The 25,998-nt window shown below is 40.8% G+C and overlaps 2 protein-coding genes across 2 annotated transcripts; both read left to right on the forward strand.

Moving 5' to 3' along the window:
* The first annotated feature begins 882 nt into the window (after positions 1 to 882).
* LOC110298718 (olfactory receptor 52A5-like) lies at positions 883 to 1,839 on the forward strand. The gene has a single exon (XM_021168121.2). It carries the CDS (start codon positions 883 to 885, stop codon positions 1,837 to 1,839), a length of 957 nt encoding a protein of 318 aa, XP_021023780.2.
* A 22,980-nt stretch (positions 1,840 to 24,819) lies between these two features.
* LOC147002913 (olfactory receptor 51G2-like) lies at positions 24,820 to 25,779 on the forward strand. The gene has a single exon (XM_085842538.1). The coding sequence runs from the start codon at positions 24,820 to 24,822 to the stop codon at positions 25,777 to 25,779; it is 960 nt and encodes a 319-aa protein (XP_085698664.1).
* The last annotated feature ends 219 nt before the right edge of the window (positions 25,780 to 25,998 follow it).

Raw genomic sequence — 25,998 nt, forward strand, 5'->3', positions numbered from 1 at the left:
TTGATAGTATAAGTGCTATGAAAGTTTGATGAAGTGCCTAATAGTAGTTAAAATTTTGAGCAGCATGGTGAAAGCCAGATTAAATACAGAAGGGCTTCCAGTCATAAACATTCAAATGGAAAACTTTCTGGATATAAAAAGAAATCACTATTGATTACAGAATCACATTTAAAAATGTCATGTTTCTCAGTGTAATTGACACTGGCTTATTTGTCCTCAAGCTCTTTCTTGTATCTCCCCAAGAGTGATCTTGCAAGCCTCCTTCCACAACATATTTAGCAAGGTCAAGCAGAAATTCTACTGGTTTTGGGATAGGCAGAATATACCATTCACTCCTTTGTAATTCAAGCAAGTGAGAGACCTCCATAAGGGACATAAGTGTCCCATCTCTCTGACCTGAAAGATGTTCTAGAAAAAACAAAAAACAAAACCAAAAAATTCTAGCCTTATTTTGAGAAGACTGAGAATTCTTACACTCTAGTGTATTGTCTGTGTGTAGTATAGGTGAAATCATATAATATCTTCATCCTATGAATTGCACTTAGAAATACATAATGATGCACAAAACAGATAATAAGTAAAAAATGAGAGTTTTGGGGAGAAGTTTTCTTGTGGCAGAAAAAAGCCACAGAGCAATTTTGTCTTCACTAAATCAAAATGATTAAAATAATTATAAATTTAAAATTTACTGGCTAATTTTTAAATCCAGTTGGAAATGACAAAATTAAGAGAACCTGAGATAAAAAAGAGAGGGTGGTTTACCTCTAACCTACTTAGATTATGTTTTGCTAATGAATTAATTTCTCTTAAATTCAATGCATCTAGTCTTAGCATGTAGCAGAAGTTGAAGCAGCAATACTGCTACACGTTTCTGAGCTCACCATGATCAAGTTCAATGGCTCAGTCTTCATGCCTTCTGTGTTAACACTAGTGGGCATCCCTGGCCTGGAGTCAGTGCAGTGCTGGATTGGAATTCCATTCTGTGTCATGTACATCATTGCTATGATTGGGAACTCCTTAATTTTAGTTATAATCAAAAGTGAAAAGAGCCTCCACATACCCATGTACATTTTCTTGGCCATTTTGGCATTCACAGACATTGCCCTTAGCACATGCATTCTTCCCAAAATGTTGGGCATCTTCTGGTTTCACATGCCACAGATTTTCTTTGATGTCTGCCTGCTGCAGATGGAACTCATCCACTCATTCCAAGCCACAGAATCAGGCATCCTCCTGGCCATGGCTCTGGATCGCTATGTGGCTATCTGCAACCCCCTCAGACATGCTACTATCTTCTCTCCACAACTCACCACTTGCCTTGGAGCTGGTGCATTACTCAGGGCTTTCATTCTTGTATCCCCATCCATACTACTCATCAAATGTCGCCTTAAGTACTTTAGAACTACCATTATCTCCCACTCTTACTGTGAACACATGGCCATTGTGAAACTGGCAGCTCAAGATATCACAATCAACAAGATATGTGGCCTCCTTGTTGCCTTTGCCATCTTAGGGTTTGACATAGTCTTCATTACCTTCTCCTATGTGCGAATCTTCATCACAGTCTTCCAGCTGCCCCAGAAGGAGGCTCAATTCAAAGCCTTCAATACCTGCATTGCTCACATCTGTGTCTTCCTGCAGTTCTACCTTCTGGCCTTCTTCTCTTTCTTCATACACAGGTTTGGGGCTCACATACCCCACCATGTGCACATCCTCCTGTCAGACCTTTACCTGTTAGTCCCACCTTTTCTGAACCCCATTGTTTATGGTGTTAAAACTATACAAGTCCATGACAAAGTCCTAAAAATGCTTTTTCCAAGAACCCCCAGTGAACATTAGTGACTCCCTCTGTTTCAATGTTATGTGGTTTCTAATTAGAACTTGAATGAGATAAACTCTAAATCTTCTACAGGTAAGAAAGTGTGTGGCAGCATCTGAATTTCACATACTCAAAATTTAAGGAAGTATGGGTTATATAAACAAAAACAACCTTGTGTATTTCTGTTTTAATTTCAAAAATTTTAGAGCACTTTATTTGTTTGGAACTATGAATATAAATTTGTATGTTCTTTTCTGACACCATGTAATCATATTTAAAAGCAAAATTCAAAATTAGCATTTCCTAAAGTAAATTTCAGGGAAAGTGCTGTGAATCACCATTCTGAAACTTCTTACCCAACCTGTACTCATTATTTTGGTTATGTTTTACTTTCTGGTATTTTCTTCTAAACTGTATTATGGAATGGCTAATCAATTATACATACTTTTTATGAGTAAAGATACAGTGATAATATAAGGAAGAATTCACAAAAACTTATTTAGTGACCCATTATATTATATTATTCAAAACCCATTAAAGATTCCAAGCAACATGAATAGAGAAATTCCAAAGAATGAGTAAAGTATTAGCATATTCTCAAATAAACTTTTAGAAAACTGAAGCAATAATATAATCATATATACTGATTAGACCCTCATATGTAATTATTATAATGTACAATTGAGTTTTACTTGTTTTGCACTAAAATTAGAGGGTGAAGAATAACTGAATACTGAGCTGGAACTGCTGTATTTAAAAATTGCATACCCAACTTTTGTCATGAATTTTAGGACACACTGTCTGGATCTTATTAGAACACAAATAAATTTGCATGTATGGATGTTAATGTAATATGCACAGATATCAACGATACAGAAAAATCTATACATTCAGAAGTTTAGACCATTACTCTTAAGGCAAAGGAAGCACTTATATCTGAAGGGATACTTTTATTATTCTGAGTTTTATAAGAGCCACACTGCTTATGAGCAGGGACTCTGCACTTATCTTTACAATTTTCACATCCTGTTTATATCTCCATGTAAAAGTACCTTTTATCTTCCTGATGTAATTGCTGACACAGAGGCTTACTACTGAATAAACTCACCCTCTCTAGTTCTTTTTCAACTCTGGTTGGCTGATTCAACTGAGCTGTTCAGATTCAAATGCCTCTCCAAACTGATTTAATCTAGCTATTCTCACCTTCTCACTGAGTTGCTCTGCTTGACCTCAAACTAATCCTAGAAATTTGTTTTAATCTTCTGGATCCATTTTATTCTCTGACTTCAGCTGCCTCTGCTGACAAGCAAGGACCTGCATGGACTCATGTATGAATTCAACTCCACTGCACTCACTGCACTGAGTCCCAAATCACTAACTCTCTCCCTGTGTTGTTCTTTAAAAGCTTTGCTTTCCTGTGCTGATCTTGTGAGACTTGGACATATCCTATCTCTGACTCATGATGTAAAATCTTTCTCTGACTTGTCATTTTGTTTGCCCCCCAATTAGACATTACTTTCAAACATGGCTGCTTCCTTCTATAAACCAATTTTACATTAAAGGCCTGTTCTAAGAGTGTGTCTGTATTCTATCCAGAGGGATTAATGCTATGTGGCATGTTGCACTCTGGCCAGATCACACATACCTAGGTCTTTTTGCTGTGTTCTCTTGATACTGGATTAAAATTCCTTAAAATTTCTCTATATCTTCAATTCATTATTTTGATGTATCTATGAATATCAACACTAAATTTTGTTTAACAAAAAAACAAGTCTTAGAAATAATAAGTTGATTATTATCACACAATAAGAAAATCATTGTAGATGGAAAAGTCATAAGGATTTCTTACTTTAGATAAAAAATATTTTAATAAATAAGAGAGAAAGACAGAGAAAGAGACAGAAAGAGGCAGAGACAGATACACACACACAGAAAGATTGATAGATATGGATAGACATATACAGAGAGAATCATTCAATAGGTAGATTTAAACAATAATTTTTGAGAAGAATTTTTCTTTTTTTAAAATTTAACTTAAATGTTTATATATATATATATATATATATATATATATATATATATATATAAACATTTATTTATTTTACTTCCTAATCACTGCTCCCATCCCGGTCCTCCCATATTCCTTTCCCCATTCCCTTTCCCCTTCTCCTCTGAATGGGCGGGGCTCCCCCTAGGTATCCCCCTCACCCTCATCCTCACCCCCACCCTTGAACATCAAGGTTGTGTGAAGCTAGGTACTTCCTCTCCCACTGAGGCAAGTCTAGACTGCTCACCCAGAAGAACATATACCATATATAGGCAACTGCTTTTGGGATAACCCTTATTCCAGTTTTTCACGACCCACATGAAGGTCAAGCTGCACATCTGCTACATATGTGTAGGGAGGCCTAGGTTCAGTGTGTGTATGTCCTTTGGTTGGCATCTAAAACAATTAATAACAAAGTGGTCATGAATTTGAAAAAGAGCAATGATGGATATATGGGAAGGTTTGGATGGAGGAATGGAAAGGGAGAAATGATGCAATTATAGCATCAAAATTTTTTAAAAATACACATGAAATTGCAGAATATGACCCCATAGAAACTCATTTCAAAAAGAAAGTTAAGCTGATTGTTTTAAGAAATTTCAACAAATTTCAAGAAAACACATAACAGTTTAATATTTTCTCATTGCAAAGCAAAAGACAGATAATTTATGAAACTGAAGAGACATTCTCAAGCTGAAAAGTCATACTAAGTGAAACTGAAGTTATGAAAGGAGGCAATAAATGCTGTAAATGTTCTAGACAGATGAAGAATTAGTGAGATCAGATATTTGAAATGGGAATTTTTTTTTTTTTTTTTTGGTTTTTCGAGACAGGGTTTCTCTGTGTAGTCCTGGCTGTCCTGGAACTCACTTTGTAGACCAGGCTGGCCTCGAACTCAGAAATCCGCCTGCCTCTGCCTCCCGAGTGCTGGGATTAAAGGCGTGCGCCACCACGCCCGGCTGAAATGGGAATTTTTGAGCAGACAAAAATGAAGCTTTGGGAGAGTATTAAGAGAGTATGTTTTCAAGCATTAGTTTATGAAGGACTTGAGAATACCAAAGAGGCACAAAGTCTATTTAAAGAGATCACAACAGAAATTTTATAGTCCTAGAATCAGATGCAGATATCCATGTCAGTGAGTCAAACCTAAGTACTTCAAGTCTGCCTCAAGATACAATCTTCTCAAATTCTTCAAGGTTAGAGATAAAATGAGTTCATCTCAAGGGAGCAAGAGAAAATGAATGAATAGCATACATGGGCATCTCTCTTTGTCTGTGATTTCTTAGAAAAAGCCTGATAGTTAAAAAAATTGCACTGAAGAAAATAACAATTCCAAAGGCATTCAGCAAAGCTGCCAATCAGGAATACAAAGTGAACTTAGCTGACAAAGCTGAGTGAACTTAACACAATCAAATTTTTTTTTGAGCAGTATGCCCAGAAGAGTTTTTAAAACCTGTTTGAAGAAATACAAGTGATAAAGGATAAAATGTTCAGTGCTGAAAAAGACTCACCTCACTGAGTAACTTTGTAGAAAAATTTAGAATGTTCTAACGTGAACACAGTAAATAAACATTCACATATGTAGTGTGAAAAACAAATGGCAAAATACCTCCAAATAATAACTATTAATAAGAGTTGAAAAATACACAAAGATGTAAAGGTGGAGATGAAAAATCAAACTGTGTGGAGGAATTAAAGACAAGTCAAGGTTTTACTGGGTTTTTTAATTTTTCTTTTGAGTTTCCTTTTGCATCTTTAAATCAATGCTAAATTGCTATTACTTCAAAATAGCTTGTTATCATCCAAAGGTGCTATAATTTTCAGTCTTCATGATTAATACAGAGAATAAATCCATAAAAGACATAACAAAATAATACAGAAGTCAAAACACTACTAGAATAAAACTTAACACCAGAAAAATAAAGATAGTCTAAGCATAAGGATTAAGAGTTCAATTTCAACAAAACTAGAAGAAAAATATTAACAATGTTAATTTTAAAGCTTATGTGTTGAATACATCTCACATTAAGCTCTAGATGGCTGGACCCTGAAGACAAGGAAGAAAATCTGGGGTACTAATGAAAGAAGAAAAGCTGAACTCTCTTACCCCTCCCATCCAGAGACTGTTCCCGGAGCACTCCTGAACTTTTTACCCCAAGGTACCCCCTCCCAATTGGAAACTGCTTCAGGAACATTTTTTAGATAAGGGGTCTCCTGGAACAAACCTAGTCCTACCCCTCCTAACTGAAGACTGTTCCAAGAACATTTTTGAGATATGGGCCTCCTGGTACTACCCCAGAATGTTCCAATAGATCGAGTACATTGCCAAAATATAGGACACGACCCCTTGGTTATGTAAAGCCCCTTGGCAAAGCCCCTTGGTGACGTAAAACTTGTACTTTTCCCCTTGGCTGTTTTCTATAAAAGCCTGTGAAAATTTGGGCTAGTTGCCGAATCTCCTCTGCACCTTGCTGGCTGCATGAGTTTCGACCCCAGATATCTGGTATATGTGCTTTTTATGTGCTTTCTTGTCATTGCTGTATTAAATCTTACTCTCTATACATCTTAAGTTCGGTCTCAGTGTCTTCTTGGGTGCGCGGCTGCCCCGAGGCTTGAGTGAGTGTCTCCCTTTGGGAGTCTTAGAGTCTTTCATTTGGTGCGTTGGCCGGGAATCAGCGCGACCACCCAGAAGTCCTGGACCCACTCAGAGGTAAGATTTTCTGTTCTGCCTTGGTCTAGTGTCTGTGTTCTGTTTCTGGAGGCCAGGAAGGTCTCAATCTGTGGGCCTTGGAGAGGCCATCTGAATCTGTATCTGGTGCGATCGCAGTTCTGGTTTTGCGTGACGCTCTGTGCTCAGTAAGAGCACCAGAGACCGCACTCCGGGAGGGAGTGCGGAGTGGATAAGAGCAGACGTGCCCAGGTGTCCACCGTCCGATCTGCCCCTGGGAGACGTCCCAGGTGAGATAGGGGAGGACCAAGGACGCTTGGTGGACCCCTCTGGAGACCAGGAAGGTCTCAATCTGTCGGCCTTGGAGAGGCCATCTGATTCTGTAAGTTGCCTGTGGTGTCTCAGTCTCGTGTCTGCTCTTGTTGTGTTTGCTATTATTCTAGAATTGGGACAATCTGCTGGGTGTGTAGGTGTGGAACTGCTGCATTTGTGTATTCTGAGATTGTGGGTTTATTCTGGCAGCTGCCACTGTGGACCGTAAGGACCCTAGTGGCTGTGAGAGGACGACTGTCTATGGCCTCACAGTCTGCACCCCAAAAAGATGTTCCAAGGGAGACCCTGGAAGGAGTGCCCAGGGTACAGAACAGTCAAAAAGACCTGGCTGTTGCCTGGCAGAGTGAAAGAGAGAGAGAGTGTTCTCTCTGCCAGAGCGGGAGTGGATGTGGAATCCCACCCCTATCAGGAAAAAGAGTCAATGTGGAATCCGACCCCGTCAGAAAGTGGCGTTTGGCTGGTTGTGTTTTGGTCACGTGACAAGACTGTGTGTGTGTGTGTGTGTGTGTGTGTGTGTGTGTGTGTGTGTGTGTTAACCCTTTGTCGACTGTAGACTTGGACTGACGTCAGGACAGAATTTGTCAGCAATGGTTTTAAAAAAAGGAAAAAAAAAGAGAAAAAAAACCACCAGGCCGGTCCTCCCCAGGCTGCTCAAAAGAGCTCTGAGATCCAGAGCTGCAGCAGTGGTGCTGAGGTTCTGAGTTCTGCAGACACAGCAGCAACGGAGGCTGTCTGTGCCCTGCGAGTGAGTTGTAAAATGCTGGTAGTGAGTGCGGCGGCCTGTCAGTCCCGCCTGGCGCCCCGGAATAGCCGTGAAGCCTGCCACAGCTGGGGAGGGGCCGACTACAGCCGCGTCCCTCCTTTGGTTTCCCCCCCCCCCCAGAGTCTACCCGCACTCCCTTGTGCCTGCCTGGCTGCGTGCTCCCTCCCCAAAGACAGTGCAGAGAGCACCAGGTGTCTATCAGGTAGTTAAATAGTTAAATTGCTGCCTCTGCCTGCCAGCGTTTGTTTGCCACTCCCAGGAGTTTACACCACATTCCCGCACGCGGTGGAGACTCGGCGCTGGGCTCTTCACATCAAAGGATCTGTTTTCAGCCTTTGCCTGCCTCCTGGGTGGGAGAAAGGCTCATTCTCCTGTCCCCTGTATCCTGTCTCTTGTAAACAGAAAAAAATTGTGTTCATTTTGAAATATCAGTGGTCTGGTGTAGCTAGATGTGAGAACTGCACTCCCTTCTCTGCCCCATGTGTTTTCTCTTCTCAGGCACTGCCCTGAGTTGCTGGCAGTAAGTCTGTTCTGGGCTCCGGTGAGGGAGACATACAAGGTAAGGAGCACCTATGGGTCTAACTGCCAGGCTCTGATGAGGTCTCGTCTCTGTGGGACTAGAAAGTGCCCCGACAATCTGACCTAACAGTAAAAAGAGGTAAACTATGAAAAAAGTTAAGTGACAGAATATAGATGTAATAATTAGATAACATTCAAAGTAAGCAAGGACAGGGAAGAGACACAAAAAGATATATTTATAGATAGAGAGAGAGACATTATATGAGATCTCCATTGCAGTTAAGAAACAGGAGCAAAAAGAGATAAATGACAAAGACTAGAACCTAGCAAAGTGACACTTGCTAATAATACTAGCACTTAGAAATGATCTGTAAAAAATGCTGGTCACAAAAGTCAGGGAGACTAGAAAACTTAGTACCTGGCAACAAAAGCAAGCTTTTGGCTAAAGATCAAAGTGTTTATTGTTAAAAAAAAGAAGAGCACTGGGTGAGAGCCTGTCCTAACAAAAAGAAGAAGAGCCCCCCTCATGACCAAACCCTTCACCTGCTCGTGGCTAAAAGTAAGGAAATAGCAGAAGGGGTGCTAACACAGAAGCTGAGTCCTTAAAAGAGACCGGTGGTTTACCTGTTGAAGCAGCTAAAAAGAGACTGTGTTTTCATATTCCTCCACTGACCAATGCAAAGCAAGTTTAAAAGGTCCCTGGACACTACAGGTCTTTGCAAACTGTGGATTCCAGGTTTTGCTGCATTAAAAAGATAAACAGCCCTTCATATAAAAAATAAAAAGAACAACCTTAGATGGCCTTAGATGCTATTGAGACTGCCCTAATGTTGTCCCCAACTTTGGGACTCCTAAATGTGACTGAGAACAAAAGTATTGCCAAAGAGGTTCTTACTCAGAAATTGGGACCCTAAAAGACCGGTGACATACTTGGAAAAATTAGACCTGGTGATTGAGAGATGGCCTGCTTGTCTGCACATAATGGCTTTTGGTCAGGGACACATGATCCAATTGTTTCCCTGACTGATGGACACATTATTAGAGCTTTTTGTTGACAGAACAAGTGACCTTCGCTTCCCCTGCTAACCTGCTGAGTCTTCACCTACTCATCACTGCTCTGACATTCTGGCAGAAGGAACTTTGGCTCAGAAGGCTGAACTCTTGGCGCTAACCCAAGCCCTGCGGTTGGCTGAAGGCAGAGACATCAAAGACAAAGAAAAAATTCTGGCCCTCCTAGAAGCTCCTGAATGAACTGGGTGAGTTGGGGTACCGGGTATCGGCTAAGAAAGCCCAGCTATGTCGCACCGAGGTGACCTACCTAGGGTACACCCTCCGGGAAGGAAAGCGGTGGCTCACCGAAGCCAAGAAAAAAGACTGTGATGCTGATCCCAACCCCCACCACCCCGTGCCAAGTACGTGAGTTTCTGGGAACGGTGGGCTTTTGCAGACTCTGGACTAAAGAAAAAGTCCCATTCACCTGGACTGAGGAACACCAAAAAGCCTTTGACAGCATAAAGGCAGCCCTGCTTGCAGCCCCCGCTCTGGCTTTGCCAGATCTGACTAAGCCTTTTTACCCTATATGCTGAACTGGTACAAGGATGGCAGTAGCCTCATGGTTAAAGGTAAGCGGAAGGCGGGGACAGCAGTGCAGCAGTGGACAAAAAGCAGGTGATCTAGGCCAGCAGCCTCCCTAAAGAGACTTCAGCCCAAAAAGCTGAACTTGTGGTTTTGATACAAGCTTTATAAATGACACTGACAGCAGGTATGCTTTTGCCACTGTATGGAACAATATACAGACAAAGAAAGCTGTTGACATCTGCAGAAAAAGACGTTCTCAATATGGATAAATGAGACTGCTCACATAGTCATCAAGAAGATTATTAAAGAAAATTTTTCCAAGGTTCAGAGTGCCAAGAGCAATAGTGTCAGATAATGGCCCTGCTTTGTTGCCCAGGTAAGTCAGGGTGTGGCCAAGCATTTAGAGGTCAAATAAAAATTACATTGTGTGTATAGACCTCAGAGCTCAGGATAGATAAAAATTAGTTTAAAACTCTAAGACAGACCTTGACAAAATTAATCGTGGAGACTGGCACAGACTTGGTGTTCCTTCCCTATGCCCTATTTCTTGATTCAGTTTTACTCTGTTTAAAATCCTTTATGAAACTCCTATGCCCATCATAGTCTCAAATGATGTGTTTAAACTTATGTTGTTATAATAATGATCTGTATGCTAAGTTAAAAGGCTTGCAGGTGGTCTGGTCACAACTGGAAAAAATTGGACTGAGTACGCGGACGACATCGCGCCAGGGATCCCAACAGCCAAGACAGTGAGTGAGCTGGGTACCCCAAGGACATCTCACCAGTTCCAGCCAGAGATCTGATCTACGTGCACCTGCATCATGCCCAGACCCTCAAGCCTCGCTAAAAGGGCCCCTGCCTAATTCTGTTTACTAATGCTTCTTGTTCTGTTTTTGTTCCCATGTTAAAATAGAGTAAATGCAGTATTCTCCGCATAAAAATATAGACTTCTGAAATTCTAAGATTAGAATTATTTACTAAAAGAAGGGGGGAATGAAAGAAGAAAAGCTGAACTCTCTTACCCCTCCCATCCAGAGACTGTTCCCGGAGCACTCCTGAACTTTTTACCCCAAGGTACCCCCTCCCAATTGGAAACTGCTTCAGGAACATTTTTTAGATAAGGGGTCTCCTGGAACAAACCTAGTCCTACCCCTCCTAACTGAAGACTGTTCCAAGAACATTTTTGAGATATGGGCCTCCTGGTACTACCCCAGAATGTTCCAATAGATCGAGTACATTGCCAAAATATAGGACACGACCCCTTGGTTATGTAAAGCCCCTTGGCAAAGCCCCTTGGTGACGTAAAACTTGTACTTTTCCCCTTGGCTGTTTTCTATAAAAGCCTGTGAAAAGTTGGGCTAGTTGCCGAATCTCCTCTGCACCTTGCTGGCTGCATGAGTTTCGACCCCAGATATCTGGTATATGTGCTTTTTATGTGCTTTCTTGTCATTGCTGTATTAAATCTTACTCTCTATACATCTTAAGTTCGGTCTCAGTGTCTTCTTGGGTGCGCGGCTGCCCCGAGGCTTGAGTGAGTGTCTCCCTTTGGGAGTCTTAGAGTCTTTCACTGTGTTTCGGAGCACAAAACTACGGCCTCTTATGCGCCCCAGTATGAGTACTGAGTGGCTCCATGGCCTGCTTCTTTGGTGCAAGCACCTCATGATGTCATTTATGCAACTATTCTCTTTTTTTTTAATTAGGTATTTTCTTCATTTACATTTCCAATGCTATCCCAAAAGTCCCCCATGCCCTCCCACCCACTCCCTTACCCACTCACTCCCACTTCTTGGCCCTGGAATTCCCCTGTACTGAGGCATGTAAAGATTGCAAGACCAATGGGTCTCTCTTTGCACTGATGGCCGACTAAGTCTTCTTCTGATACATATGCAGCTAGAGACATGAGCTCTGGGCCAAAGTGTGGACACTTTGCCCCTTCTTAGAATTGGGAACAAAGCACCCATGGAAGGATTTACAGAGACAAAGTTTGGAGCTGAGACGAAAGGATGGACCATCTAGAGACTGTCATACCCAGGGATCCATCCCATAATCAGCCTCCAAATGCTGACACCATTGCATACAGTAGCAAGATTTTCCTGAAAGGACCCAGATATAGCTGTCTCTTGTGAGGCTATGCTGGGCCTAGCAAAGACAGAAGTGGATGCTCACAGTCAGCTATTAGATGAATCACAGGGCCACCATGGAGGAGCTAGGAAAAGTACCCAAGGAGCTAATGTGATCTGCAACCCTATAGGTGGAAAACAATATGAACTAACTAGTTACCCCCACCCCCACCACCGGAGCCCGTGTCTCTGAAACTATTCTTAGTAAGAATCATTCTGCTTATCTATTTACTATTCCTTCTCTTGGGAGAAACAGAAAGGAGATCTAGTTAGGGAACAGCAGAACAGCAAACTTAAAGTAGGAACCATGCTGTTTTGGAAGCTGGTAAGATCCTGCTTAAAAGACGAGGATTGTCAGCAAATGGTTGAGGCTGGGCAGAGGGTCCTGGAGGAGGTCCAAGACAGTCTATCAGAGACAGAGTAGGGAGAGAGATTAAGAGTTCAGAGAAAACAAGGTGCACCTAAGAATAAAAGCCTTTTCACGGGCCTTGAGCCATAGGAAAAGAGAAATAAGGAAAAGAATGCCCTGGGAGAGTTTAGAAAAAGGAATGGAAAGGGAAAGATGAAGAGAGATCGAGCTGGGGAGGCACATAAGGGAAGGAGCCTCTATCTGCCATTAGATGAGTTCAAGGCACTAGCTGTTAGCTCAGAATCAGATGAGGAGCTTAGCCCCTCTGAGGAAACAGACTTAGAGGAAGAAGCGGCTCACTATGAGGGAGAAAGATACCAGCCAGATGAAAGAGCTAATCAGTCACAGAATAAAACAAAAGCAACTAGAGACAAATGTCAGCTTGCTGCACGGTCTCTGAGCCCTCGACCTCTGGGTCCTAGTGCACCTCTGCCCTATGTGCAGAGGTATCATTCACCTCCGCCCTATGTGCAGAGGTATCATTCACCTCAACCCTATGTGCAGAGGTATCATTCAGACTCATTCATTCTAAAAGAGGAACAGAGAAAAGTGCAGCAAGCATTTCCAGTCTTTGAAGGCACTGATGGCAGATGTATTCATGCTCCAGTGGAGTATATACAGATTAAAGAACTTGCTGAGTCAGTCCGTAACTATGGAGTCAACGCCAATTTTACTGTAGAGCAAGTCAAAAGGCTTGCTACTCTGGCAATGACTCCCGGGGATTGGATGACTGTAGTAAAAGCTGCAGCCCCTAATATGGGAATGTATCTTGAATGAAAAGCTTTGTGGCAAGACTCCTGCCAAGCACAGGCAAGGGGCAATGCCGCTGTTGAAGGGGACCAAAGAACATGGACTTTTGAGTTGCTTACAGGTCAGGGACAACATGCTACTAACCAGACAAATTACCATTGGGGAGCGTACGCCCAGATCTCAGCTGCCCCCATTAAGACATGGAAGGCACTCTCTAGGAAGGGAGAGGAAAGTGGACATTTGACAAAGATTACTCAGGGCACCCAGGAGTCGTTCTCAGACTTTGTGGCTAGAATGACAGAAGCAGCAGGGAAAATTTTTAGAGACCCAGAGGCAGCTATGCCTTTAATTGAACAGTTAGTCTATGAATAGGCTATGAAGGAATGCAAGGCAGCTATTACACCCAGAAAGAGCAAGGGATTGCAGGACTGGTTGAAGGTTTGCCGTGAGCTTGGAGGGCCACTCACTAATGCCGGTTTGGCAGCTGCCATTCTACAAGGGCAGAAGCGCCCTGACACGGCTGAGCTCAAACTCTGCTATAATTGTGGCAAACCAAGACACTTAAAAAAGGACTGTAGAGCCCTTGTCAAAAGGAGAGCACCAGGATGTGCTCTGTACTAAGTGTGGGAAAGGGTATCATTGGGCCAGAGATTGTCGCTCAGTCAAGGATATTCGAGGCAGGCCCCTGCAGCCAGGATTTCCTCATGCAGTAGAGAATGAGGCCAGTCCAAAAAACGCGTATCAGGGCCCCAGGTCTCAGGGCCCCAAAACATATGGGATCCCGGCAGGCAAAAGGTGGACCCCACAGTCCGCAGGGCAATAGAAGGATCAGCTGGATTGGACCTCCTTGCCGCCACCCGATTCATGATGATGCCCCAAATGGGGGTGCAGCCCGTTCCTACTGACTACAAAGGGCCTCTGCCATCTGGAAGTGTTGGCCTAATACTGGGCCTGGCCTCCCTTACCTTACAAGGTCTTATTGTTCACCCTGGAGTCATAAATCAAGATTATGAAGGGGAACTTCAAGTTCTCTGTTCCTGTCCTCAGGGTGTTTTTTTTTCTATTTCACAAGGGGATAGAATAGCTCAGTTAATAATTTTGCCAAGCCTACATGGCTGTTTTCCTTCCTCTGGTGTCCCTCGAGCTTTGAGCTGGCAAGCGCCTGAAGGTCAAATGGGATGATTCACTCCCTATGTTTTACCACTCCCAGTAAATCTCTGGAGGAGAGACATTTTACAGGCACTGAGAATGACCTTGACTAATGAATACTTGCCACAAGCTGTTCAAATGATGAAGAAAACGGGCTATAAAGAAGGAAGAAGATTAGGGAAAGGAGAGCAGGGTAGACTGGAACACATCCCTCAAGAAGGTAATAATGGGAGACAAGGTTTGGGTTTTTCCTAGGGGCCATTGAGGGCTCCATGCCCATATCATGGCTTACAGAGGAAGCTATATGGGTTTCTTAATGGCCTCTCTCCTCTGAAAAATTAGAAGCAGTCAAAAAACAGATTTCTGAACAGCTACGCTTGGGTCATTTAGAGCCCTCTACCTCACCCTAGAATACACCTATTTTCGTAATTAAGAAAAAATCTGGCAAATGACGCTTATTACATGATCTTAGAGCAATTAATGCACAAATGTGCCTGTATGGGCCAGTTCAGTGAGGGTTACCATTGCTTTCGCCCTTACCCAAAAATTGGGAAATTATAATTATAGATATTAAAGATTGTTTTTTCTCTATACCTTTATGCCATCAAGATAAGCAAAGATTTGCATTTACCATCCCAGCCATTAATCATTTAGAGCCTGATCAAAGATACCAATGGAAGGTCCTACCTCAGGGGATGGCGAATAGCCCCACCATGTGTCAACTGTATGTGCAATTGGCACTTAAGTCAGTTAGAGAGCATTTTCCATCATTACTTTTTATAATTTATATGGATGATATTTTGATTTGCCATAAAAATTCACAGTTATTGGAAGATGCATACCCTATATTAATAAAAACGTTAGGGCAATGGGGATTGCAGGTGGCCACCGAAAAGGTGCAAGTTGCTCGAATGGGATCCTTCCTAGGGTCACTCATTTATCCTGACAAAATTGTTCCTCAAAAATTAGAGATTCGCAAAGATCAGCTATATACCTTGAATGATTTCCAAAAATTGCTGGGAGATATTAATTGGCTCAGACCATTTTTGAAAATTCCCTCAGTGGAATTAAAGCCCTTATTTGATATATTAGAGGGAGATACCCACATCTCCTCCCACAGAGCACTTACCCCAGCTGCATGTCAAGCTTTACAAACTATAGAAAATGCCTTACAAGATGCTCAATTACAACGCATTGACGAGTCGAAGTCATTTGAATTGTGCATATTAAAAACTGCACATTTACCAACAGCAATCTTGTGGCAAAATGGACCCTTATTGTGGGTCCACCCTAATGCCTCCCCTCTAAAAATCATTGAGTGGTATCCTAATGCAGTTGCTCAACTTGCACTTCAGGGGATAAAAGCAGCCATTACTCATTTTGGGAAAGACCCTCATATGCTAATTGTGCCTTATACCTCTGCTCAAGTTCAAACCCTGGCAACAACAACTAATGATTGGGCAGTCTTGGATGCCTCCTATTCAGGAAAAATTGATTATCATTATCCAAAACATCCAATTTTATAGTTTGCCTTAAGCTAAGCCATAGTGTTTCCAGTAATAACAGCCAAACACCCACTTCCGGATGGGGTAGTAGTGTATACAGATGGATCCAAATCTGGCATAGGTGCATATGTAGTAAATGGCCAAGTAACATCTAAACAATATAATGAGACATCACCCCACGTTATAGAGTGTTTAGTGGTACTAGAGGTCCTTGAAACTTTCCTGGGACTGCTCCATATTGTATCTGATTCCTTACATGTGGTTAATGAAGTTAATACACTTGAAGTTGCTGGTTTAATTAGACCCTCTAGCAAGCTTGCTCACATTTTTCAGCAAATTCAGTCTGCCCTGTTACATAGAAGACATCTTGTTTATATTACTCATGTCAGGGCTCATTCTGGCCTTCCTGGCCCCATGTCTCATGGAAATGACTTGGCAGACAAAGCTACTAGAATCGTGGCTGCTGCTCTGTCCTCTCAGGCAGAGGCTGCAAGGGAGTTTCATAAACGCTTCCGCGTGATGGCTGAAACTTTGCGCTGCCATTTCACTTTAACCAGGAAAGAAGCTCGAGACATTGTCACCCAATGTCAAAATTGTTGTCAATTTTTGCCTACTCCTCATGTAGGGGTGTGGTCTCCCTTCCTCCACCTGCTTGAACCTGCTTGCACAAGGGTGGAGTTTCCTGCTCATTCATGCTGCCACGCCCACTGCTAGACCCTGTCGGCTTTGCTGCTTGGAGGCACACACGTGTTCGTCCTGCTACTGGATCCCGAGTTACTTGGCAGGAAATTGGGATACCTCCCCCTTCCTTTATAACTGAATGTTGAAATTAGTAAAGGTGGGCCTTGAACATGGAATCGTCTTGGCCCCATTCTTTCTTCCACCCCGTCTAGATTCCTCTCTTTTCAGCTCGAACTACGATTCTCAGTTGAACCGTTCATGTTGTGGACTGCGGGCAGGCCGCAACATAGGGGTAAACCCCTGAGGCATCAGGCCATTACAGGTCTGACAAATGGATGTCAGTCATATTTCCTACTTTGGAAGAAATCAATATTTACATGTTTCCATTGACACCTGCTCTGGTGTTATGTTTGCTACACCTTTAACAGGTGAGAAAGCCTTTCATGTTATACAGCACTGTTTAGAGGCTTGGAGTGCTTGGGGTAAGACAACAATCCTTAAAACTGATAATGGGCCAGCATATACCTCTACTAAATTTCAGCAATTTTGTCATCAAATGGATGTCACTCACCTGACTGGCCTTCCTTATAATCCTCAAGGACAATGCATTGTGAAACGTGCCCACTGTACACTCAAGTCTTATTTTATAAAACAAAAAGGGGGAGTTGATGAGACTCTGCCTTCAGTGCCAAGAGTAGCTGTATCCATGGCACTCTTCACACTTAATTTTTTGAATCTTAACGAGCAAGGTCGCTCTGCAGCTGATCGACATAGGTCAGATCCTGATAGACCAAAAGAAATGGTGAAATGGAAGGATGTCTTATCTGGTCTGTGGAAAGGCCCGGATCCTATTTTAATAAGATCCAGGGGAGCTGTCTGTGTTTTTCCACACAGTGAAGACAACCCATTTTGGCTGCTGGAACGACTCACCCTCAAGATATTAATTAAGGATGGTGTGGAAGATGCTGACCTCCCGAGGACTGCTCCTGATTCTGACAATGCTGAACTTGTCTCAGGTTCCTAGTATGATGGGTGAACAGAGATGGGCCATTCTCTCGGCTTTCCCTAAACCAATGCCAGTTCGCTATGATGCTATAGTTTTTCCAAAATTCTTTACTACTAATAAAAAACTGGAATTACCATATTTGCCATTTGACCCTTTACGGGTCCCGTTAGGAGAAAATCGCTCCCTCCAAGAACAGGGTTCCTTATGTTTTCAATTATCGCAAAAGGGGACTGTATTCAGCTCAGTATCCATATGTTAGGATCATTTTTGGACAGTGGGACTGTAAATCTCACCCAAACCCGAGGAAAAGGAAGTAATGATAGTATTCATGTTACATGGTTTTGCTGGCAATCGACACTCTGGCTAAAGGATACATTTCCGTCTCCTAATTGGAATGAGACAGAGCGTCCTCCTCAACCGAAGATTGCTCCTCATTGTGGTGGAGAGGATGTAGGGGAGTTGCCACCATGTTCAGATTGCCAGTCGTCTGTAGCTAGATGGATTGATGAGCACAAATATTTTACCTTCTCCCCCAATATGTTGTTTGGGCCTAAAGAAGAGTTTGTAATGAGAACGGGCCTCTTCTTGCAGGACCGCAGAATGAGCCCTTACCGCAAATGGCTACTTTGTGGGATTAATAGAAGCCATACAGATCTTAATCCCCTTGTTTTCTTAAAAGAAGGTGCTGTAGGAAAGGCCATTTACACTGGTCTCTCCAATTATATCCTGATTGGGGCATATAGACCAACAAAAAATATATATAATTCATACTGAAAAAAATCTCTGGTTTAAATAAGACACAGATTAATTCAACCAGCTATATATCGACTCCAGTATGTGCCTATGCTCCCTTTTTGTTTATTTTGTCTAATGATTCATTTGAAAGCTGTGTAAATAAGTCTTGTTGGATTTCTCAATGTTGGGATATAACAAAGGACACCCACGCCATGGTGGCCGGATCCCACGTTGGATCCCTGTTCCAGTGGAAACACCCTCCACCTTATCCCTGTTTCAACAACAATAAAAAGATTTTGGCATTACTGCTGCCCTGATCATAGCAATTTCAGCCAGTGCAGCTGCTGCTACAGCTGCAGTGTACGCTATGGCTAGTATGGTCCAAACAGGCACAAAATTAAATCAGCTTTCAGTCGATCTGACTGATGCCATCAATGTCCAAACTTCTGCTAGTGCCCAGTTGAAGGGAGGGCTGATGATTTTGAATCAGCACCTTGACCTGGTTGAGGAACAGATAGGCGTCCTATACCAGTTGGCCCAGTTGGGTTGTGAAAGAAAATTGGGCGCTTAGTGGACCTGTCATTAACAGAGGGCCTCTCCTCCTGGATTTCATCTGCATTTTCTTATTTTAAAGAATGGGTGGGGGTAGGTTTATTTGGTACTGCCATCTGCTGTGGACTTGTGTTCATGCTCTGGTTGGTTTGCAAGCTCAGAGCCCAACAAACACGTGACAAGGTCGTCATTGCTCAAGCACTTGCGGCCATTGAACAAGGGGCCTCCCCCAAAATCTGGCTATCTATGCTCAAGGATTAGTCGGCATTTGAGTTCTTCATTTTTTGGCTGGCCTCTTTGATAGAGTTCACCCTAGGTCATTTAGTAGTTACTGTCACATAGCACTGTGGTATCCAGGAACAGGCAACTTTCCTCATGCACAGATCAACCTAAGACACGGGGCCCTGTGGCGATAGGGTTACCCTATGACGGGAAAGGTTGTGACATTAGAGGAACGACCTAAGACAGGAGCCACAGCCGATGGACATAATTACACAGACCTAGTCCAGCCTCATTTTAATAAAACAAAAAGGGGGAGATGTGGAGAACCGTGAGCAATCGCCATTACCAGATGGCGCTGGCTTCCGCTGTGCCTAACTAATAAACAAGACTTGTGTGCACATGCGAGAGTGAATTCATGCCAAGTCACTGCCTATCTCGGGGTGTAGTAATGAGATGATGGGCAAGCAACAAATCAGGTGCTGACACGCCACACTGAGGGCTATATAAGCAGCATCATTTTCTGGGTTCGGGGTCTTCCCTCCTGAAGAAGCAAAAAAGCTTTTGCTGCAGAAGAATCCTGTCTTCCGAGTGTGTTCTTGCCAGCGAGAACAATAGCTTGGGACACAGGGTCATCAATATGACCTCATGTTTACTCTTTTATGAAACTGTACTCACAAATGTCTGAAAGATACTGACTTTGTAACCAAAATACTGTTACTACTGACTTCACCAGAGACTGGTGGTCGGGAGATATAAAAACATTGTGTTTGGTACAAAAATTTTATGTTTGAGATTTTATAGTTTTCTTTTTCTGTTCTAAATCTCTGCTACTCTGAATCACAAGAAAATATTGGCAAAGGAAAATAGAGAAGCATTTACCTACCCCCCCATAAGCTTTGTAACCCAACTTCCCTGTATGATTTCAATAAAAGACTGGGGCTGAGTCAAGTCCATATGAGCATTCTCACTCCTGAGTTCAGAAAACTCTCACAGAAATGAACAACCCTGTCAGTTTCTTCAATTGATGTTTTCTTATTTGTCTACCAGATATCCCTAGTCCTTGACAAACCCCCACTCTTGTTGATGCTGGGCCTAGGGACTCATGCACCAATAACCATAGTAAATGCACATGAATTAAAATTCCTAGTTAAAAGATACAGAAATTAAATAGATTTAAAAGAAGAAAACTGCATATTGATTATGAAAAAAAATTTTCCTAAGGAGATTTATGTACTGAATGTGACTAGGATGAAATAAGATATTCCCAAAAAATGGAATATAGCAAAAGCAGAAATACATTTATAAGAGAAAATAATGTATAAATAAAAAGCAGTAAAAAAGAGACAAAAAGTTTCACTATATAATGATATAGAGATTAATACAGCAGGAAAAATATAAATGTATATTACTCAATATCATAGTATATATATATGTGTATATATACATATATGTATATACATATATGTGTGTGTGTGTATACATATATATATATACAGATACATTAAGAGAACCTAAAGCAACTGACAAAATACAACGTATAGTTAATAGAAGACATCAACACCTACCTTTCAATATAATGATATAATATTGGATTGATGTCAGTCAGTCAAACACTTAACAGCAAAATGGAGTTAGCACTTTACTCTGGACCAGTGGTTCCTGATAAACATCTGAAAGACTACATCCAGGAAATGTAAAACATACATTCTTCTTAACAGTATGAAGAAGATTCTGCAGGATGGATCATGTGGTAGATTCAAAATAAGTCATAGAAATTTTTAAAAAATATTAAATTATGTCAAGTAGCTTGGCTGACCATAATTACATAAAACCCTTAATTAAGAGCAAAGAAAAACACACCCTGAGAACTATACAGAGATGCAATATCAGTGAGCAACCACATGATCAAGGAAGATTCTATATATCTCTATATCTCTATATCTCTATATCTCTATATCTCTATATCATCTATCTATATATCATCTATCTATATATCATCTATCTATATATCATCTATCTATATATCTATATATCTATATGTCTATATATCTATATATCTATATATCTATATATCTATATATCTATATATCTATTTTTATATCTATATATCTATATATCATCTATCTATATTTCTATATATCTATATATCTATATCTCTATATCTCTCTATCTCTATATATCTCTATATCTGTATATCTCTATATCTGTATATCTTTATATCTGTATATCTCTATATCTCTATATCTGTATATCTGTATATCTGTATATCTCTCTATGTCTCTATCTCTCTATTTCTATATCTCTATATCTCTATATCTCATCTATCTCTCTATCTCATCTATCTCTCTATCTCTCTATCACTCTATCTCTCTATATCTCTATATCATCTCTATATCTCTATATCATCTCTATCTCTCTATCTCTCTATATCATCTCTATATCTCTATATCTCTATACCTCTATATCTCTATACCTATCTCTATATTTCTATATTTCTATACCTCTATAACTCTATATCTCTATACCTCTATACCTCTATATCTCTAGATCCCTAGATCTCTAGATCTCTAGATCTCTAGATCTATATCTGTATCTGTAGCTACATCTTTATATATATCCATCTATATCTATATATTTAAATGGTAATGGATTAACAGCATACCAATACTTACTTTTGGAGCTATATCACATACAATTTTAAGAGGCCAAGAGAGAAGATTATAAAGTCAATGATCACATAAAAATAAACAATATTTTATTAAAGAATCAACATATCAATGTATCTTAAGAAATTAGATTAAAAGGAGTAACCAAACTCCAGATTAACAGTAGGTAAAGAAACAGTGCATAATGTTTTTTTTTTAATGAAGTAGAGAATAGAAAGTACAAGTATTAGGTCATGTCCTCATTTGGCTAATATAAAAAATTTGAATCAGGGTTCACAGAAAGTTGTTTGTGTCTATGTGCCTGTGTGTGTGTATACACACACATACACACACACACACACACACACGCACACATGCACACATACCCATGCATATTTTTATACACATGTATATTTGTACATATACAAATGTGCATATATATATGCACACATATGTATATATATGCCCACATATATTTGCCTGTTTACAGAATATATATATGTATATCTATCTATCTATCTATCTATTTATGTATCTATCCATCCATCTATCTATTTCTAGATGTAAACTTGCTTGCCATTGATTGTCCTGATGCGTAGCAAGAGCAAGACTAGATAAGAGGTCAGAAAGACTTCATGCAGAGAAAGTGACCAATTACCATTTTGGAGGGAAAAGAAGACATCGTGAGCCAAAGTATGAAGTGGATGGAGGCTCAGGACATTAAGTGTTTCAATATATGTTCTTCTGTGCTCTCTCTGTTTTCCATCATTGACTCTAGAGATCAACATATAATATTATGGTCAGCTATACAGTGATGAATTTCAGAACTCAATCAATCATACTGTTCACATGTGTATACCCTTTATTGGGTGTGGTCTTGCTACTATCCTACTGTATCACTGTATGTAGACACCACTATATTCTCTTACCTAATGAAATATTCAAAGCTGAACTTATGGGCTAAGATTACCAGATAATTTGGCAGAGATAGGACAAATAACTTATTTCTTTTTTCATGATATATTCATGAATGAATTATTAATTGAGTGAATGTATTATGTAAAGTTAGATTAAATAGACTAGATCTATTTTCTTGGTTAGAAATAAGTAGAATATTAAGAAGAGTTCCATTTTGGAAAATCAGATTTCAGCCATGAAATTGGCTTTATTGCTAAATGTTTTTGAAGAAGGCATTCCAAATATCTGAATCATATTATACCTGTTAGCACATAGAACTGAATTTAGGTACTATAGCTCTCAAATATAGACTCTGTGTTTTTCCACAATCTTGACCACGTCTGAAACTTTTCACTGTTCTCATGTTCTCAGTGTAAACCCATATCTCATTACAGGTTGCATCATATCAGCTTTTCCAGACACAGAGACAACACATATTTAAAAAATCTCTAGAGAATTCATTATCCTGCCATGATAGTAGAACAGAAAAGAACCCGAAATTGAAATGTTGGCACTGACAGGGTTACATCCTCTCTCCTGCATGTATGCAAATTACTCTCCAAGGACGACTACAGGGAGCCTTATTAATTCATCCTGCTTTCTTTCAGAGTTAGATTCATCCTTTATAGAGGGAACAACTTTTCTACAAAGTATGTGAGATTGGGAGAAAGATAAATGGGAGGATATAAGAAAACACAGGAAGGATGCTGAGAAGCAAAAGGGAGGAGAGGGAAGGCATCAAAAAAATGAAGACAAGAGGGCCAAGAGGAAATATTAGATATTTTTTAGTGATTCTCTCTGTCTCACTCTCTCTGACTCTCTGTCTCTGTCTGTCTCTGTTTCCCTCTCTCTCTGTGTCTCTGTCTCTGTATGTCTCTGTCTCTGTCTCTCTCCCTCTCCCTATCTATCTGTTTGTTTCACTATTTTCTCATGTTTTTAAAATTACCCATATCTCATTTCAGGTTGCATCACATTAGTTTTTTTTTCAGAATAAAGACAACAAATACTTAAATCAATCTCTCTCCCCCCACTCTCTCTCTCTGTGTTTGTGTGTGTGTATGTGTGTGTGTGTCTGTCTGTCTGTCTCTCTAGTATCCATTCTTGTACCATCCAACTTGAAATAGGAAAAAAATTCAGAAAAGCAGGCCTTACTTAAGATGCCCCAGACTTTCCTTCGGGTAGCATCTGTCCATATCCTTGTCTACAATGAGGCGAAGGATTATTTCAGATGTAATTTCAGCAGGCAAATTTAAAACTCCCACTCCAACCCAAATGAGAGTAACATTTAAATGTTTTACATCTCAAGTCTCAAACCCACTTTGCAGTTTCCCTAGACTTTAAAATTTAGAAAGCAATAATAGTCTCCTCCCACTCATCCTCATCCTCTTCTTCCTCTTCCTCCTCCTCTTCACCCTCCTCCTCCTCTTCCTTCTTTTTCTTAGGAAAATGCTGAAAATGATGCCATGCCCATGTAGGTGAGTTACCTAGTCAGGATCAATAGAAATTGGACTATCAAAATAAATCAAGCACTATGAAGGATTATAAGATGAAAGAAGTAGCAGGCTCTAGCAAATGTATAAAATTGGGAATATAAGATTGCTAAAATGGATTCACAGTCTCATAGCTTGCAAATGTTCCTAGGGTTTCATTTGCAACCTACTTGGAGAAGTTTTTCATTTCAGAATTGATACTGAATTGAATACAAAGCACATCATGTAGTCCATAGTACTAGAGGAGTTGATGATAGATAAAAAGATTAAAAGGTGATTTACATCTTGATATGGTGTGTGTGTGTGTGTGTGTGTGTGCGTGTGTGTGTGCGTGTGTGTGTGTGTTGGGTTACTATGCAAAGGAATGAATTTCGTCAAGGGATCTTCAAACTTATGTGTCATTAAACCTTTCTGTCATTTATTTTCCTGCTCAATCTCTTTTACTCCGTTCAGTTTTTCAAAGCTGATTCACATTCTTTTGCAATTAATCTCAGCATTTGCTGTCATAGTGTTGTATTCTGCTGCTGCCATTTCAGGTTCCCAATTCACTTAAGATCTCTTCTTTCACCCTTAAGATCAGAGAGGGCTTTAATGGGCTTGCATTTGTGAAGCTGACTGCAATGTTTTGATGGCAGTAAAGTAGATATTGTGCTTTGATGTTAACGAACAATGAAATGGAGATGATGCAGTACAGATGAAGAAAGGATTAAGGAGTGAATCTATGTAAGCACTAAAGGCTTTTAAAAATTATTGCTGCCCTTATCATTTGCTGTTCTCTCCCTCTACCCCATGACACAGATCCTGACCTTGTCAATGCCTCCCACATTAGAGAATAACCTTGGGATTGGATTGAGCTCTATCAGTAAGCCCAATGGCAACCTCAAACTCCAGCACCATTGTGTCCTCTACATTCTACCTCACAGGCATCCCTGGCTATGAGGAATTTCATCACTGGATTTCCATTCCATTTTGCTTCCTTTACCTTGTTGGAATAACAGGCAACTGTATGATCCTGCACATTGTGCGTACAGACCCCAGACTCCACGAGCCCATGTATTACTTCCTGGCTATGCTTTCACTCATTGACATGGCCATGTCCCTGCCCACAATGATGTCACTTTTCAGGGTGTTGTGGTCTATTTCCCGAGAAATCCAGTTTAATATCTGCGTAGTCCAAATGTTTCTGATTCATACTTTTTCCTTCACTGAATCATCTGTGCTCTTGGCCATGGCCCTTGACCGTTATGTGGCTATCTGCCACCCCCTGCGATATGCTACCATTCTCACGCCGAAACTCATTGCCAAGATTGGAACTGTTGCTCTGCTCAGAAGTTCTATTTTGACAATTCCACCTATAGCCCGTCTAGCCTTCTTTCCCTTCTGTGGTTCTCATGTCCTTTCTCATTCCTATTGTTTGCACCAGGACATGATTCGCCTGGCTTGTGCTGACATAAGATTCAATGTCATATATGGACTTGTACTCATTACTTTGCTGTGGGGAATGGACTCCCTGGGCATTTTTGTATCTTATGTTTTAATCCTTCACTCAGTGTTAAAAATTGCATCCCGTGAGGGTAGGCTTAAGGCACTCAACACATGTGCATCCCATATTTGTGCTGTGCTAATTCTATATGTGCCCATGATAGGATTGTCTATTGTCCATCGTTTTGGCAAACATTCCTCTCCCCTCATTCACATCTTCATGGCTCATATCTATTTATTGGTTCCACCAGTACTTAACCCAATCATCTACAGTGTGAAGACCAAACAGATCCGCGAAGGAATCCTTCGTTTGCTTTGTTCTCCAAAAATCAGTTCTATTACAATGTAGGCATGTCATCAAGTCAAGACAGGCATCAGCACTTGCAATGTGAATCATGGAAAATTGTTGTTCCAGCAACATTGCATATAGAGATGTCAACAAAAGCAGTAACAAGTCAACAAAGCATCACAGGAAGTTGCTGGAGGAACATGCTCTGTCCATGTTTGTCTGTGTTTGGAAAGCCTGTCTCGGCATATACTTCATAAATTTTCTTCAGTTATGGATATG

This window comes from Mus caroli, unplaced genomic scaffold (genome assembly GCF_978045245.1).
Source record: "Mus caroli unplaced genomic scaffold, Mus_caroli_1 scaffold_8, whole genome shotgun sequence".
In the NCBI taxonomy this organism is placed as follows: domain Eukaryota; kingdom Metazoa; phylum Chordata; class Mammalia; order Rodentia; family Muridae; genus Mus; species Mus caroli.